We start from the raw sequence: 18,022 nt of genomic DNA on the forward strand, positions 1-18,022 counted from the left end.
CTGGGATAATGATTTGGGAATTCCAAACTTACCAATGAATTTTTGGAAAATAACCTATTCCTAAGTGAGGGACTGCCTGTATTCTGGCAAAATTTGATTCTTAGAAGAAAAAAAATGTCTTTTAAAGGGTCCATTATTTTAATAACCCTTCCCTGGAGTTTTCAATTTCTTTCTCCCTTCCTCCACCCCCATATGTTATAAATTTGTAGGTGGTGTACCATAGACACTTGTTTATATATAGCTGACTTGCATAAATCTTCCTATAATCAGAATTTTTATCTTTTAAAAGTCAAGTTTTGATTAAATCTGACATTTCTGTCCTGGTTCAGAAGTAGGAAGACTCATTCTGGACATTTCTCGATTGATGTCTCTAATTATCGACCCTAAATGGCTTGCAGGAGGACACCTCATGATTTAGGGGGAGCAGACCAGATTTTTTTTTCTGTGTCACTGTGGAAAGAGACAACCAAGTGTTGGGTTGGAGGCGTATTTGTCTCGGATTCTGCTTGAATAACTTAGTGGGGTTTTTTGGGTTTTGTTTTTTTCTGTAGGCAAAGGCGGCTGCAGCAGATGAAAGGAAGTTCCAGCAACAGATCTTGGCTCAGCAGAAGAAAGACTTGACAACTTTCTTAGAAAGTCAGAAGAAGCAGTATAAGCTTTGCAAGGAAAAAATAAAGGAGGCAAGTGACCAAAGGCCCTATATAATCCAAAGTATCAGGGATGGGGCAGGGAGAAAACAGACTGGACCTCCAGGCCTTAGTAGCCAAGCTTATTGTAATGGTTGGAGCCAAGAGCTCCCTCTTTTGTTATGATTTAATTCTATTGCATTCTGACCAAAAGTGCAGAGAAAGAAAAGTTATATTTGATCTGCCCCTTTCTAAAGTCTGCCAGGGAAAGTCCGGGAAAGGCAGACTGGAGGGAAAGAGACAAATGTAAGACTTGCTAACTTGATTAGCCAATTGGATCAGCAAGCATTTGTTAAGGGGCTGGCAACTAGGTGGCACCATAGGAAATAGAGCACTGAACGTGGAATCAGGAAGATTCATCTTCATAAGTTCAAATCCAGCCTCAGACACTTCCTAACTGTGTAACCTTGGATAAGTCACTTAGCCCTGTTTGCCTCAGTTGTAAAATGAGCTCGAGAAACAAATAACAAACCACTCAGTATCTTTGCCAAGAAAACCACAAAATGGGGTCACAAAGAATCAGATACAACTGAAACAACAAAACTATGTGCTAGAAGCTGTATAAATATTCTGGATACAAAGGAAGATCAAAGTAGCTCTTGCTCTCAGGGAGCTTATATTCTAGTGGGAATTATAGAATTCTTACAGCCCAGTAGTAGAATATGGCTCAAATGGGGGGATCACTGCAGCAACCTAGAGAGATGCTCCTAGAATGTCTTCCTCCAACCTTTCCTCCAGGCACTCCTGGAGGTCTGATCCTTGTCCATGTTGCGCCGAGATCTTCACTGTTAGCATGCCTTACTCTTGCAGAAAATGAAGTGATCCTCTTGAGGAACCCAAGGCTTCAATCTTCCTTGCCTTAGGCATGAGGCCATTTTAGATTCAACATTCTTTGGGTACCCAAAAGACCATAGCCTGAAATCTCCCCATTTTCTCCATGGCAGTACAGAATTAAGATCCTAAACCACCTAGGACAGCCCCAGGAGGAAGAAAAAATATCCAGATAAGAAAAGAATGATAAGTAGCACTCACATAGTACCTTAAAGTTTGTAAAGTGCTTTAGAAAGATTTCATTTTGCCCTTTTAACAACCTTGAGAGGCAGGTGCTATTATTATCCCCATTTTACAGATGAGGAAACAGAGACTAAAGAAGATGAAGTGACTTTCTCAGTCACATACCTGAGTAAATGTCTGAGGCAGGTTTTGAACTTAGGTCTTCCTGATTCCAGACCCTACATTATTCACTATGCTACCTAAAAAACATTCTCCTTCCAACTCAGTAACTCCTTCAAAAGTAAAATGGGGGTGGGATGGGGAAGAGAATGAACTTTTATATATGTTTACCAATCAGCATGCTGATATGATTAAAGTAAGTGGTTCTTAGAATGAATCAAATATCAATGATCCCCATCAGTGGAGTACAGCAAAAGGGTAAATACGTCCAAATAATGGTTAGTCTAAAACTGACTTTATACTGGGCTTTTGAAAGAGTCTTTGTTATCTACATTTGAACATGAGTGTGTCTGATCTGTGGATTCACTTTAAACAAAAATCATGAAGCCATACTTTGAAAACTTAGTTCTGGGCAAATTTGAAAGCCCCCATCAGTGGACCCCTTCTTACCTCTAACTTGCACCCCTCCTGATGCTAAAAGAAAACTGTTTTCTTAAATGACCTTCAGTGCAACAGGCAAGAGATTAAATGTCTGGATTTCCTAGATTTGGAGTTTGAATAGATAGAGTATGAAATGTTGACAGACAAGAAGGTAAAGGACATGGCCATCCAAAATATATTTCAGCTAAGCAGACAGTTAAGCAAAGATTATGGATGGTGCCATTTTGAAAGCAGGCATTGAACTGGAAACAACATGGATGATCAAAAGTTGAGTTATTGGTCCCCTTACTTTCCCCAAGTCTTTCCTGACGTTTGGATTTCCTACATGGGTAGTGGTCACCAAACTTTTTTAATTGCATGTGCCCATTAATAAATATTTTTATCCCCTAATGTGCACATTTACCTTTTACTAGACTACATATGTGTAATGTTATATGTGTATACTAGCAAATTATATATGTGTATATTAATTGTGTACGTTATAAACATACATATAAATAGACTTTTTTTTAAAAGGATGAGATAAAGATGAATAATATCTGATCTTGGAGTCCATGGGAAGCCACTGGGGATTTTTGGGTAGGGAAACAAAATGGTCAGACCTGTGACCCATCTTCCCATGCCCTGACTGGTTGATCATATGCTCCTTCAATCCATCTTCTCATGCTCTGATTGGTTGAACACACATACCTTGGGTTGTGCCATGGCCCACTACTTGTGCACAGCTTCCATTTTGGGAACCACTGCACCGTAGTTATATGATTTCTCCTGTTCCCCATGGGGTCCTTCTTGAAAGTTTGGAAAAGGGACTTTTTGCATAGTATTGGCAGTTTAATGTTTGGGGGTACATTACCTCACTGATCATCAAACTTTAGAGCTGGACAGGACCTTAGGGACATTATAATATAGCCCTCTTCTTTTACAGGTAAAAATTGGTTCAAAGAGCTCAGACTTGCCCCAAATCACCCAAGTAGTTGACAGTAGAACGAGGGAGTAGAACCCAAGCCTTCAAACATCCTGACGTGTTTTTGTCACAAATTATACTAGAATTCTAAGATCCTATATCTAGAGCTAGAAAGGACATCTTATCCAACCCTTCCATTTCACAGATGAGGAAACTGAGCTTTTCAGGGGTAAAGTGATTTGCCCATAATCGCATAGCTAGTAAGTGACTAGTTTGAGTTTGACTTAAACTGAACCATAGATATCAGAAGGCATATTAAGTCAAACAGTCTTTAGTTTGTATCCTGGAAGATCTTATCTTGGATGCAGTTGTGGAGTAGTAGATCAGGCCAGGAAGACCTAGGCTCAGATCACTCCACAGATACTTCCTATCTGTGTGACCTGGGCCAAGTCATCTCCCTTGCTGGGTCTCAGTGTCCTTGTCTCTAAAACCAGGGGCTCTCAGTCCCTTAGTAGCTCTAAATCTATGCTATTATCTCATCACAACTGAATATGTTTCCTTTTGTTCCCCTGGGCCTGGCGGTCTTGTGGTTGTACAGGAGATGAATGAGGACCATAGCACACCCAAGAAAGAGAAGCAAGAACGTATATCCAAGCATAAGGAGAACCTTCAGCACAGCCAGGCCGAAGAGGAAGCCCACCTCCTCACCCAGCAGAGACTGTACTATGACAAGCACTGCCGTTCCTTCAAGCGGAAAGCCATGCTCAAAAGGCACGAGATGGAGCAGCAGAACATCCGGGAGGTATTTCTGACGGCCGCTGGCCTCCATAACCAACCCCACTGTCCTTGTGCGCCAGCCTCCCTGGAGAGGCAGTGCCTCGGAGAGATTTGTCTTAACCTGATCCAATGAGGATTTGTCGAGCACCTCCGACGGGTCTTGCGCTCTGCTTCCAGCCTTGCCAAGGATTTGTAAAGAGAAGAGTCCCAGACCCCTAAGTGAAGGATGAGAAGGGATGTCAGAAATCTGGTCCCAAATCCTCCTTCTGCAGATGGAGAACCAGGGGTCGTAGGGACCATAGATTTAGAATTAGAAGGTGCCTTAGAGGTCATTGAATCCAAATCCATTATTTTACAGATATAGTGGCTCAGAGGTGTTAGTTAAGTGAATTGTCCAGAGTTGAGCAATGAGTAAGTTTCAGGGCTGAGATTGGACCCCAAGTCTACCTGACCCTGAATCCTGTTATCACTCCACTACACCTGCCCAAGGGCACGATAATAGTTCATTTTAGACTTAAGACCAAGAACTAAATATTCCAACAGCAGTTTGTCTGTGTGGGTCTGGGGGTTACTAGTGGATCACAAGGTCAAAGTGAATCAGTTATATGTTATGGCAGCCCAGAAAGGTCATGAAAATTTAGTCTGAATTGAGAGGCAAGAATGAGAAAGGGATGGTCTCGCCAAATCAGAATACTGTATATAAATAGATACAAATAGAATAGATAGATAGAATACAAATAGAATATTGTATTCTGTTCTGGACACCACAACTGAAAAATCACATCAATAGTCCAGATGGATGGATCTAAGAAGGCAAGCAGGGTGTCAAGGTCCAAAAAGTCATGCCACATGAGGATCAGGTGGAAGTGGGGATAGGTAACTTGGAGCAGACTTGGAGAAACGAGATTAGGCTTGTTCCCCATGGTCCCAAGGTCAGAATTAGGAACAGAGAGGCCAGGATGCAAAGACAAATTTAGTTGTAAGGCAATGGAAAACTCACCAATGGTGAGAACTGTCCAGAATGAGAATGAGGACCAAGAGAGGTAGTGGGTTCTCCCTTACACAAGATCTTCAAACAAACGATGACCATTTGAGTGTGAAGTAGAGGGAATTCTCATTCACATAATGGTTGGACTAGAAGTTTATTGAGGTGCCTTCTAATTCTGAAATTTTGTGATTCCCCAATCCAAAATTCTTATCCACATCTATCAATGCTTTTTCGAACTTTCTGAAGGAAACTTCCATTATGAGTAAGGAGGGAAAGCTATAGAATCTTCATCAAGACTTACATTTTTAATGAATGAGATTACAGAAAATCAGAAAGTCCGAAAAAGCATTTATCAAGCACTTGTTATGTACCAGGTATTGGGTTGAGTGTTAGGGATACAAAGAAACAGGGAAAAAAAAAACAGACCCTGCCTTTGAAGAGCTCACAGTCCAGTGGAAGAGACAAAATGGATAGAGCATTGACCCTGGAGTCAGGAACTCATCTTCCTGAGTTCAAATCCAGTCTCAGACACTTACTAGCTGTGTGTCCCTGGGTAAGTCACTTCACCCTGTTTGCCTCAGTTTCCTCATCTGTAAAATGAGCTGGAGAAGGAAATGACAAGCTACTCCAAGAAAATACTTGGCTAAGTAAACCCCAAATGGGATCACGGGGAGTTGGACACAACTGAAATGACTGAACAACAAAATATGTAAACAAAGTACATACAGGTTAAATTGGGGTAGTCTCAGAGGGAAGGCACTAAGATTAGGAAGGACATAGAAATGCTTTTTACAGAAGGAGGATCTTTAGCTGAGACATATAAGAAGCTGCGAAAACCAGGAGGCTGAGATGAAGAGGGAGAAAATTCCAGATGTGGGGATAGCCAGAGAAAATACCCAGAGTCTGGAGATGGAGCAAACACGTACAAGGATCAGGCAGGAACCTCGTTCCCATGGATCAGAGAAAGGAAAGGAGCATTAGGTGTAAGACTGGGAAAGGTAGCAAGGGATGGACCAAGTGAAAAAGGCCTTTTAAACAGGGTTTTACATTAGATCCTGGAAGGAATAGGAACCACTGGAGTTGATTGAATGGAGTGGGGGTGGGGGGTGGGGGGGGCAGCGAGGAAGGGCTGACTCAGTGTGACAGCTAAGTGGGAGATGGGCTGGAGAGACTTGAGGGGAGACCCATGAGGACAGCAAGACGAAAGCCAGCCAAACCACTCTATAATCCAATCCTACAGACAGTTAATAACGGGAAGTCTAGTACAGGAAACATCACACTTAGCAGTTTCCTTTCTGATCTAGGAAGGCCACTGAAAGCTGTAAATCACATTAGAAAGTACACAGGGATTGGGTTTTTTTTTCCTTTTGTGGAATCAAAATCCACAAAATACAAGTACAAAAACGTGAGTAAGGTTTTATCACGTGGAGAAATTTGGATCTGGAGAAGTAGAAGGCTGTGGTTCCTTAACTACTGTGAAGGAATTTGTAATCCCCTTGGGACAGCATGTCTAACCCCTATGAATACATCAGATAACCACACACAATAACAGCATTCATGCATTCATTCAGCAAAGTTAAAGACCTTACAATATTAGAGGACAGGTGAGGCACCTCACACGATGGCCAGGCCAGACTCCTCAGCCTGCGGATGAGGAGCCAGGCCCACGAAAAGGTCTATAGGAGACCAAGGAGAACAGAACATAAGGAGAAACAAAGAGAAGGCAGACAAGGCCTCATGGAAAGAGCTGGGCTAGATAGGAATTTTGAAGGGTCCCTAAGATTAAGGGAGATAGGAAAGAGGAGGAGGTCTTCTAGGCGGGAAAAATAGTCTGCCATTGTGAAGGTAGGCTGCTCCCAGGCCGGGGCATAGTTAGAAGAATGGGCCAAAGCGCATGGCTTTGACAACTAGAATATGGAGTTAGGACTTTCTCCTGAGGGAGAAGCACCTTGATCAAGGGAGGGACATGAAAAAATTTGCATTTTAGGTAGATTAGTCTGGCCCTAGAGTCCAGGCTCGATTAGATGGGGGAGGAGTTAGAAGCAGGAGGACCACTTAGAATGCTTTTCTAGTAAGAGAACTGTACATAGTGTTATATATATGTATATGTATATGTATATGTATATATCACATATACACATGTAAACACACAGTTATACTGTAGTATTATGTAGCATATATATTATATCACATGTAGTGTAGTGTTACATGGTATAGTTTTATGCATCTGCTACGTATGGGGCCCAGGGTTAAGCCCTGGAGATAGAGAAATGAAATGGTCCCTGCCCTCTAGAAACGTGCTTTCTGTAGGGGGATGGAAGGCGTAAACAGATTAAGTCAGGGTAAGCTAATTTGAAGAAGAAAAATAAAAACACCACCTGGGGGAATGAGGAAAGGCTTGGTGAAGAAGGTGGTACCTAATCTTTGTATTCTAGGCCTAGAGCCGGGGCTCTTGGCCTTCGTTTGTACCTTGGGCAGTCAGATGAAGTCTGTGAACCCTTGCTCAGAATCATGGTTTTAAACACATAAAACACAATGCAGAAGATTACAGAGGACAACAGTTAAAGTGACATACAGCTCACAGACCTCAGCTCTAGAGATCTCAAAGGCCATCTGGTCCAATCCCCTGGTTTTGCAGAGCAGGGGAGAGCTGGGAACTTAGGTGACTTACCCAAGGTCATGAAATTTATAAGCAGCAGAAGTGGGATTTGAACCCAAGACCTCTGACTCCAAGGCCAGAATTCTTTCCATTGAACCTCACTGCCAAGGAGATTGAGCCTAGAGGGAAACTTAGGGATTAAAGAAGTGGAGGTGAGGTACAAGAGAGTGACCAAGAAAATGAAAAGCTGTTTCTGAGGTAGACACAAGAGGAGCTAGTAACTAAATAGGTGAAAAGAAGGAAGTAGAGGAAGGACATAAAATGAGCCCCTTTCGAGCCTCTGAGACTTGGACAGTGGCAGGGATTTGACAGAAACAGTGAAGCTGGGGCCGAGCACAGCATCAGAGTGAAAGTGGAACAGCCAATGGGAAGTTGGCCGCCATCTTCTCCCAAATGTTTGAGAAGGGTCGGAGTCATGACTGAGGAACGTGAGAAAGGACCCAATGGTGTAAAGCTCTCGTTGCCTGGTAACAAGTCTAAACCTCCCTGGCCTCAGTTTCCTTGTTTGTTAGACTCATATCAACCTATAGCAGAAGGTTATTGTAAGTATCTAGTGAGAAAGTCAGGTGGGGAAGACTCTCTGACACACAGTGAGTTCACCTTTCTTTGGAAATTTGTCAGTGCTACCCAAATGTGAGCTCCTTTTGTTGGGCAGCTTGGGCTTTCTCTGGTCTCCTCATCAAACTCCCTCCATCCCAGGCAGCTGAGCATCTCAGAGTGTTACAGAGCCTTGGGAGAGAAGCTGACCTGCCCAAAGTCACAGAGCCCAGAAGGGGCTGAGGGGAGATTTGAACCCACACCTTTCTGGCTCCTAGGCCAGCTCTCCAGCCGCTACAACACATTGTCTCCTGAGCTCCTATGATTAGTGTTATATGTTGTTATACAGGGAGCTTTTCCTTCTGGATCATCATGTGTTTATCTCAGGAAGGTAGCAAACAATTCAGATATATCTGAAATAAAGGAATGGGATAGAGGCAACAAGTAGCTGTTATGGCTAAGCCCTATTCTAGGACCTGGAATCCCTCTCTCTCTCTTTACCTCCTTCTATCTCCACCCCCCCCATATTTATCTCCATCTCAATCTGTCTCTTTCTCTTAGTCTTTGCCTGTCTATCTGAGTCTCTGTCTCAGTCTGTTTCTATCTCTCTCTGTCTTTCTCTTACCTTTCTGTCTCTTTTCTCTCACCCTTACCCTCTCTCTCTTTCTCCTTCTCTCTCTCTTTTTTACACTATCCTTATTTACCGTGGCTTTTGTGAAAGCTTTAAGGCAACAGAGTTGAGGGATTTCAATGATAATACATGCATTCACATAATACTTTAGACATTACATATATATATACATATATAAACACATATGATACTTTAATATAAGACATAATGCTTTAGGCAGCAAGGAGAGATTGCGCAGTGGAGATATGGCCCCAGAGTCAGGAAGTCCTGAGTGCAAATCCAGCCTCAGACACTTACTAGTTATGTGATCCTGGGCAAGATGCTGCCCTCCGTTTGCCTTAGTTTCCTCAACTGTAAAATACAGATGACGATAACAGCACCTACCCATGGTTGTTTTTAGGATCAAATGAGATAACATTTATGAAGTGCTTAGCATAAAGTAGGTGCTGTATAATGCTAGCTATGATTAGCTATTATGATTACACAGGAAGAGTCACGGGGTATTTAGTGGATTACGTGCTAGATTTGGAGTCAGAGAGTTCTGGGTTCACATCTCCCCTCTGATATGATGCTGAATGTGTGGCTGTAGACAAGTCACTTAACAGAACCTACCCTCACACTCAGGAACCTCAACATACATATTGATTCTCCTTCAAACACTCTAACCTCCCAATTCCTCAGACAACCCATTTCCCATGAGCTTCTCCTCCATCCCACTTCAGCTACACACAACGATGATCATGCCCTTGATCTTACCATTATCCACATGTGTACCACCTCCATGTTTAAAGAATCCTGAAATCCCTTTACCAAGCCACAACCTATCGGCTTTCCACCTCGCTTTCTGCATTCCCTCACAAAACCCTACTCTTCAGCTCTCTCCTGTCCATCTCCTCTGCACTGATCACTCTCTCCTCTTCTGCCCATCGTGACCAGTTGGTGAACCAGTGAACCAGAACTCCACTGTCTTCCTTTCTTGAAGCCTTAGCCCCTTTATCCTATCACTGAAGATGCCCTGCCAAGCCTTGGCCTTAGGTCACTCCCACCATTCCTCACCTTTGCAGCTACACATGTACTCACACAACCATTCTGATGGGACCCACTACAAATTTTTGTTACACAACCTCAATTGGGCCCTCACTCCTGTGAGGCAATCCTACTATATACCTTCTCATCAGCTCACTCTGCCACTCTGCCAGTGGCTCTTCCAACTCTTCTCATCCCACCTCAAACCTCCCATGGTACCCTCTCAGCTGAAAACTTTGCGTCACATTTTACTGAAAAAAATGAGGCCATTTACTGTGAATTCTTCTCCACTTTTTCTCGTCTCTTATCAGATGTCTTTTGCCATCTCTCCTCCTTTAGCCCTGTCTCACATGATGAGACATAACCTCCTTCCCAAAATTAACCCCTTTCCTTGTCCAAGCACTCCTGTTCCATTCTGCCTCTTCCAGCAGATTGTTCCCTTGCCCACCATCCCCATTTTCTCACTTCTCTTTGATTTCCATCTCTCTCCTCCCCACTTCCCAACTGCTCCCATCATGCCCACTCAATCCTTCTATCCCTACTATCCTCTCTACCTAGCCTGCCTTTCCTGGATAAACTCCTTGAGGAAGCCATCGACAGTAGGGGCCTCCGTTTCCTCTCCTCCCTTTCTCTTCTTACCTTTCTAAGTGTCTGGTTTCCAGCCTCATCATTCAGCTAACCCTATTCTCTCCAAAGGAATCAGTGAGCTCTGGATTCCAGCTCATGCCCACTAACCCTGGCTTGTCCTGCGTCTTCATTTCCTTTCCCTCCATACTATGTCACTGGGTGATCTCATCAGCTCCCAGGGATTCAGTCATCTGTGCTAATGATCTCAGATCTACTTATCTAGCCCTAATATCTAATGACCCCCAGTTTCACATCTCCAGTTACTTATTGCACATGTCCTATAGACATTTTAAACTCAACATGTCCAAAACAGAACTAATTATCTTTCTTCCCAAACTCTTCCCTGCTTCCAGCATTCCCTATTACTGTTCAGGCACCCCTCCCAGTCCCCCAGGCTCACAACGTAGAAGTCATCCTAGACTCCTTACCATCTCTTACCCCCATAGCCAAGATCTGTCAGCTTCACCTTTGCAACATCTCTCAAATGTGCCCCCCCCCCTGCTGCCGGCCCTCCTCCCCGCATACCTGGATTATTGAGGTGGGGTCTGCCTGCCTCCAGTCTCTCCCTGCTCCAATCCGTTCTTCATTTAGCCACCAAAGGGATTTTCCTAAAGCTGTATTATTCCTTTCCTACTCAGTAAACTCCAGTGGCTCCCTATGGCCTCCAGGATCAAATATTAAAATCCTGTTTGATGTTCGAAGCCCTTCATAACCCAGCCCCCTCCTACCTGTCCAATCTTATTGTACCACACACACACTGTCATACTCTCTCTCTCTCACACACACACTCACATTCACACTCGCACACCAACATACATACATATACTCTCACACACTCACACTCACACATACATACTCACTTACTCTGTCATACATACACTCACATGTACACTCACACACACTCAAACATACACTGACATACACACGTACTCATACACATACTCATATACTCTCATTCACACATACACACACACTCTCCTTGCTACACACATGCACACACACACATGCACGCACACATGCACACACACATGCACACACTCACACATTTCTCAAACAAAACCCTCCAGGCATCTTCTCAATCCTTCCTTCCTCAGTGCCTGGAATTTTCTCCCTCCTGATCTCCACCTGCTGGCTTCTCAGGCTTCCCTCAAATTTTAGGTAGAACCCCGCCATCCACAGGAAGTCTTTCCCATCTCTCTCAGTTCCGGTGCCTCCCCTCTGTGGATGACTTCCTCTTTATCCTAGGTACACCTTGCTTGTATGTGATTGGTGGTCTATTGTCTCCCCCATTAGAGTGGGAGCTCCTTGAGGGCAGGGACTATCTTTGACCTTTCTTTAAATCTCCAGAGCTTAACACAGTGCCTGGAATGTAGTAGGTGCTTAAGTCCTTATGAAGTATTTATTAAGTTCCTACTGTGTACCAGATGCTGGAGATATTTTTTTTAAGTGTCCCTGCCCTCCTGGGGGTGGGGGTTGGGTTACGCTCTGCTGTGCCAGAGGAGACAACTTTTTCATAGAAAGATAATTACAAGATACCTACAAAGTAATTTCAGGGTGGTGCCCCCACCTTTTGTAGAAGACCTCTCCTGGTCCCCCAGCTGCCAGTGTCTCCCCTTCTTGGGCTATATCGTCTCCATATTTAGGCATTGCCATGGTCTCCTCCATTGGAACGTGAGCACTTGGTAGAGCCTTTAATAGTAGGAATAGTAATACATAGTATTAGTAATACATGGTAAGTACTTGTTGAATGAATGGTTGATTGACCTTAAGGGAGGCTTCATGGAGAAGGTGGCATTTGACCTGAGCCTTAAAGGGAACCAGAGTTTCTAAGAAGCAGAGGGGAAAATGAGGCCATCCTAGGCATGGGGGTTAGCCTGGACAAAGACATAGAGGGAGGAGATCAAATGTCATGGATACAGACAGTATGGAGACTTGTGTGGCTGTAATTAGTGAGTTAGCATAGGGGAGGGATGTGTGATCACCCTGGAAAGACAGGTTGGAACCAGATCATGTCCAATAGAGGACCTTGTCACTGATCCTGGAGGCACGAGTGAATCATGGATGCTTCCTGAGCAGAGGAGTGGCAAGCATGCTTTCCATTCTGTTCTGTGATCCCGCCAGCCCCATGCACTCAGAATATCAATCTGGCATCTGTGCAGAGGATGGATTGGAGAGGGGCAAGGGGAGGCTAGGAGACCAGTTAGGAGAGGTTTACAGTCTATATCAAATGAAGCCTCGCGGCAGGAGGACAAAACTCTTACTCATTGTGTGCATCCTCTCTCCCACCCTCTGGCTGCTTCAAACCTTCTCCCCTGTCCTCAGGCCTCCCACAGCCCCCCTCCCACATAGTACCCTCCCAGCTAATGCCCCAGGAGCCCTGATTTTAGAGATGAGGACACTAAGGTACAAGAAGGCTGAGTGGCTAGCCTCAGTTCACACCAGTAATAGATGTGGAGGGCTGGATTTGACTCCAAAGTCTCACCTGTCACCTCCTCGCTACACACAAGAGGGTTCATGAGATACCTGAGAGAAGAAAGAAGAGAAAAGGCCTCAGACAGAGACTCAGGGTTAACCCATGGAAGATCAGATTTACGTGAGAGAACAGGAAACATTGGTCAGACAGGGAGAAGGAGATCCTGTTGCCTGTGGGATCCAGCAGGAGGGCATGACCAGCAGAGAGGTCAAGAAGGAGAAGGACTAAGAAACGCCTTCTCGGTTTAGTAGTGATCATCATCATCATCATTCTCATAAGTTACAGTCATTGTATCATGTGTACTGTGTGCCAGGCACTATGCTGAGCACTTTATTATCTCATTTGATCTCACAACAACCCTGAAAAGTAAAGTGTTTTTATTAGTGGTAGTAGTAATAGTGACAGCCCCATTTTACAGATAAGGAAACCGAGGCCAATGGACGTTAAGTGACTTGCCCAGGTTCAACCACAGCCAGTAAGTGTCTAAGGTCATATTTGAACTCAGGTCTTCCTTACTCCAAGCTCAGCACGATACCTGCTGCACCACTTAGCTGGCAATTTTGGACAACCTCAATTTCCTCATCTGCAAAAGTGGGAAAATAGTAATGCCTACCTCACAGGAACGTCATGACACTCGAATGAAATAATGTCTAAAAGTTCTTTGTATAATTTAAGGCACTGTATAAATGTGTATCATTATTATAATTTTTAAATTTCAAAATTCATCTTCCATTCATAACTGATAATTTCATATCCTGACTAGAATGGTAGGAAATGTGGCTATTAGCCCTATTTTATAGATGAACAACACAAGATCCACAGTTCAAGATGCTTGCCCAAGGTCACCTGTTGTTACAGGTTATCAGGAAAGCCAGAGTCAGACTTGTAGGCCTTCCACTGGAGAAGATGAAAAAGAATCTGGTGAAAAGAGAGATAAGAAAAGAGAGATAAGAAATAGGAGGGGACGAGGGAAAGGAAAGAAGGCTTTATAAGCAAAGAGCTGCCATCTTTTTTGTGTCTTGCACTTTTGACCAGTTTGGGGCTTGTGAGACCATAGGATTGGAGATGGAAAACATCCTTTATGATGACCCCTTCCTTCTATAGACAAGGAAACTGAGGCCTCGAGAGATTCAAATGGCTTGTCTGGCCCAAATAGGTAAAATAAGTAGCAGCCAGGATTTGAATCTAGGCCTAATGACTCCAATTGTAGCATTCTTTCCACTGGTTCTTACTTTTAAATTATATGAGCCCTCCCTGCCCCCAAAAGTGTTTTCTCTCTGGGTCTCTCTCTCTCTCTCTGTCTCTCTCTCTCTCTCTCTCTCTCTCTCTCTCTATTACTTTCTCCCTGCCCCCACAAGTGTTCTCTTTCTCTGTTACTTTCTCGGCCTCTCTATATCTGCTGCGCTCTTTCCTTCTCTTCTCTCTCCTTTCTCCAGTCTTTCCCTCAGTCACTCTCTCTTTCTGTCTGTCCACCTGTCTGTCTCTGTTTCGGTCTTTCTATCACTCTCTAGCTCTCCTTCTCTCCCTTTTTCCTTCCATCCCTCAGTCTTTCTCATTTGCTCTCTTGTCTCTTTTTTTCCCTCTGTAGCTTTCTCTGTCTCCCCTCTCCCTGCCCTATCTTTCTCTGTCTCTTTCCCCCTACTCTTCTGACCTCCTGCTATTTATGTCTTTCTTGTGTTATGTGGTCTCTTTGCTTTGTGTCATTGTTTTCTGTGTCCCTTTCTTCACTCCCCGAATCGACTCAGCTCAGAGTGTGGGACCTCCAGTCTTCTTCTTTATAGGGTCCCCTCTGATGGCGTATCACTGGTCCTTGTTCCTAGGAAACCCTTAATGTTTGAAAGAACGAATGTGTGAGCCATGTGAGTTTGTAACATGGGACCCTGGCATGATAGGGTTAACCATTCGGTGGCCTGACAGGACCCACATCCATAGGAAGCATCCTATTGGATTTCTCTCAGTCCCTGGGAGCAGTGGCTTTGGAGTGATGGCAGGATGCTCTGGGGATGACTGGTTACTCTCTGGTGCCACCTAGAGGGAAATGCTGACTTGAAAAGAATAGGTACCCAGGAAAAGAATTCATTTGATGGGCTGGGAAGAAGACTGAACGTTTCCCCACAAATCAGTCCTGCAAACAGTCAGAGACTGGAGGCCCTTGGGCAGTGGGTGCTCTCTAAATGGCATTTACTCAGAGGGATGGAAAGCCCAAATTTGCAGGTTCTCCTGCTATCCCAGTTGAGTTCATCTCAGCAAACACTTATGAAGTGCCTACTATGGGCTGATCCAAACACGATGTTATAGATAAAATTAGGACTTGAAGGGATTTGTGTGTTTTCTGCCCTGATGGATACTTTTAGAGAAGTAAGCTGCCTGGATTTTCTGCTTCTTCCCCAACAATCCCCAGCCCCTTTCTCTCAATCCCATCATCCTGCCCTCCACCACCCCAAAAAGAATATAGTCCAAAAAGCATGAAAAATCCAAATAGACCCAGACAGGGAAGATCTCAGATTCTCATCTTCTACTAAACTGTCCCTGCTTCTGAGATTTCAGGTGACAGGAAGGGAAGGAAATAAAGAGTTATTATGCCCCTATTATGCACTAGAGACTTTAGAAATATTCTCATTTGATCCTCACAACAATCCTGGGAGGAGGTAGGTGCTATTATTATCCCCATTTTACAGATGAGGAAACTGAGGGAGACAGAGGTTAAGTGATTTTCCCAGGGTCACACAGCTAGTGAATGTCTCTTTCCCTGCTTCTCTCAGGTTGCCATGATGACTGCCATCTAGATAAGCTAGTACATATAAAGATAGAGTATTTCCAATAAGTTCAGGAAGACTACAGACTTGCATCATCAGTCTCTCTGAAGAAGCATTTATGAAGAACTTCCTATGTGTATTGCATGTCACTGGGGCTCTTTAGATGTTTCAGTGAAGTTAGCTTGGACACGAGGTGGCGGTCCCATCTTACAGAGGGTAGAATTAGAGCCTACAGTCTCCTGACCTGTGGCCGTGAGCCTCTGGATGGTTCATCTCATCTCATTAAAGCATGCTGCCAGATACTAACGGATTTAATTAAGAGACACTTAGCTACCTTCTTCCTCAGAATCTGTCTGCCTCCATTTATCTCCCATCCGTTTGTCTTCCTCCATAAATGCAGGAGCTTAATAAGAAGAGGACGCAGAAGGAGATGGAGCACGCCATGCTGATCCGGCACGACGAGTCGACGCGCGAGCTGGAGTACCGGCAGCTGCACACGTTGCAGAAGCTCCGCATGGACCTGATCCGCCTGCAGCACCAGACGGAGCTGGAGAACCAGCTGGAGTATAACAAGAGGCGTGAGCGGGAGCTGCACCGGAAACACGTCATGGAGCTTCGGCAGCAGCCCAAGAACCTCAAGGTAGAGGGGCTGAGGAGAGATCTGGGGATGGACAGGGAGGCAGCTTGACCACACCTTCCCGGAGCCCCAGTACACACATGCACCAAGATGGTCAGAGGTAGAACCTGAATCCAACCACTACCATTGTACCACACTGCCTCTCCTGGGCAGGGAAATGGATCAAATGACCTCTCCAATATGCTCCAAGAGCTGTAATTCTGTGATAAAATATTCTCCAAGCCCTATAATTCTGTGGTAAAAGAATCTCCTGGAATCTTTCATGTCCTTTTCTTCCAGCCTTCCAACCACTGACTTCTAATTTGCTCGAGGGAAAAATTCAAACTCCTCTCTTTGGCAGCTAAGGCCCCTTCAAAGCCTGACTTTCTAGACTTCATATTACTCTCAGTCAAATGAGTGAACAAGTAGAAAACATTTTGCAAACCTTCAGATGCTTTGTAAATGCTCACTATAACTATAAACTCCAAATATTTACATGTATACATGAATATGGAGATATTCCATATTCATTCCATTCAATTTACATGAATATGGAGACAGATGTAATTTTAGATCTAGATAAAAGGCAGGGAGGTAGAAGATAGACAGGCATGTTCAAGAACAGCTGTGGAAGAGTCATGGTCACGGCACAACTGTGGACAGGCATAGTCAGGAATGGTATGGCTATGATGTGCACTTTATAAAGGAGAGTGTAGATAGATGCATAAGTAGATGAATCAGGTGGATGATGGATGGATGGATGGATGGTTAGACAGACAGGCAGATAGACAGACAGATAGATGGATGGATGGATGAATGATAGATAGATGATAGGTAGGTAGGTAGATGGATAGATAGATAGATAGATAGATAGATGGTTAGATAGATGCATAAGTGAATGATTGGGTGGATGGGTGGGGAGATAGCTACATGATTAGATAGAAAGATAGATAAAGCTACACATGTATGCACATATATAAACACATAGCCATATATATGTGTATGTGTGTGTATATATATTATTTATGTACACACACACACACACACACACACATATACCCTCCTTTCCTAATTAATATTCCTGAACGTGACTGTCCATCTCCCGCCTCCATACCTTTGCAGAAGCTGACTATCTCTTCATGCCCTGAATGCGCTCCCTCATCACTCCCACCTTTTAAAACCCCAATGTTCCCTCAGAAATCAACATAAGGTTCTCCTATGACCTATTCTATGATTCCTTCTCTGAGCCCCTCAGTTACTAGCACCTCGCTGCAAAATTACTTTGTATTTCCTCCTTATGGATATGTTATATTTCAAGAGCCAGTGTCAAAGCCAAGACCTGAGTCTTGGGTTCAAGTGCTGCCTCTGATACATAGTGGCTATGTGACCCTGGGCAACTCACTTCATCTCTTGTCACTTTAGGCAACATTCTAAGACTCAAAGCTGCAAACCTGTAGTAGTGGAGAGAATTTCCTCCTCCTGGAGTGCTAAATGCCTGTGAATCCAGGGCTCCAGGCCCATCCTTAGAGTCTCTGTGCATCTCTTGTATCCTCCAGCAGCACATCAGCTCCTTGAGGGAAGGGCCAGTTCTGTTTCTATTTCTGTATCCCTGCACCAAGCACCCAGTACTCGGCACATACTAAGCCCTTAATAGCTTGCATTTTTATAACACTTCAAGGTTTACAAAATTTACCTATGTTACTTTATTTGATCTTCACAGTAAACCTG

At 44.0% G+C, this 18,022-nt stretch overlaps 1 protein-coding gene across 1 annotated transcript in view; it reads left to right on the forward strand.

Annotated features, from left to right (window-relative positions):
- TAOK3 (TAO kinase 3) overlaps positions 1-18,022 on the forward strand; it is a 236,691-nt gene that overhangs the window by 200,451 nt on the left and 18,218 nt on the right. The window contains exons 16-18 of the mRNA XM_072600303.1: positions 552-680; positions 3,803-4,006; positions 16,079-16,318. Coding sequence (XP_072456404.1) covers positions 552-680; positions 3,803-4,006; positions 16,079-16,318 — 573 coding nt within the window. The remainder of the gene's footprint in view (positions 1-551; positions 681-3,802; positions 4,007-16,078; positions 16,319-18,022) is intronic.

The sequence above is a fragment of the Notamacropus eugenii genome, chromosome 4 (genome assembly GCF_028372415.1).
Source record: "Notamacropus eugenii isolate mMacEug1 chromosome 4, mMacEug1.pri_v2, whole genome shotgun sequence".
Taxonomy (NCBI): Eukaryota; Metazoa; Chordata; class Mammalia; order Diprotodontia; family Macropodidae; genus Notamacropus; species Notamacropus eugenii.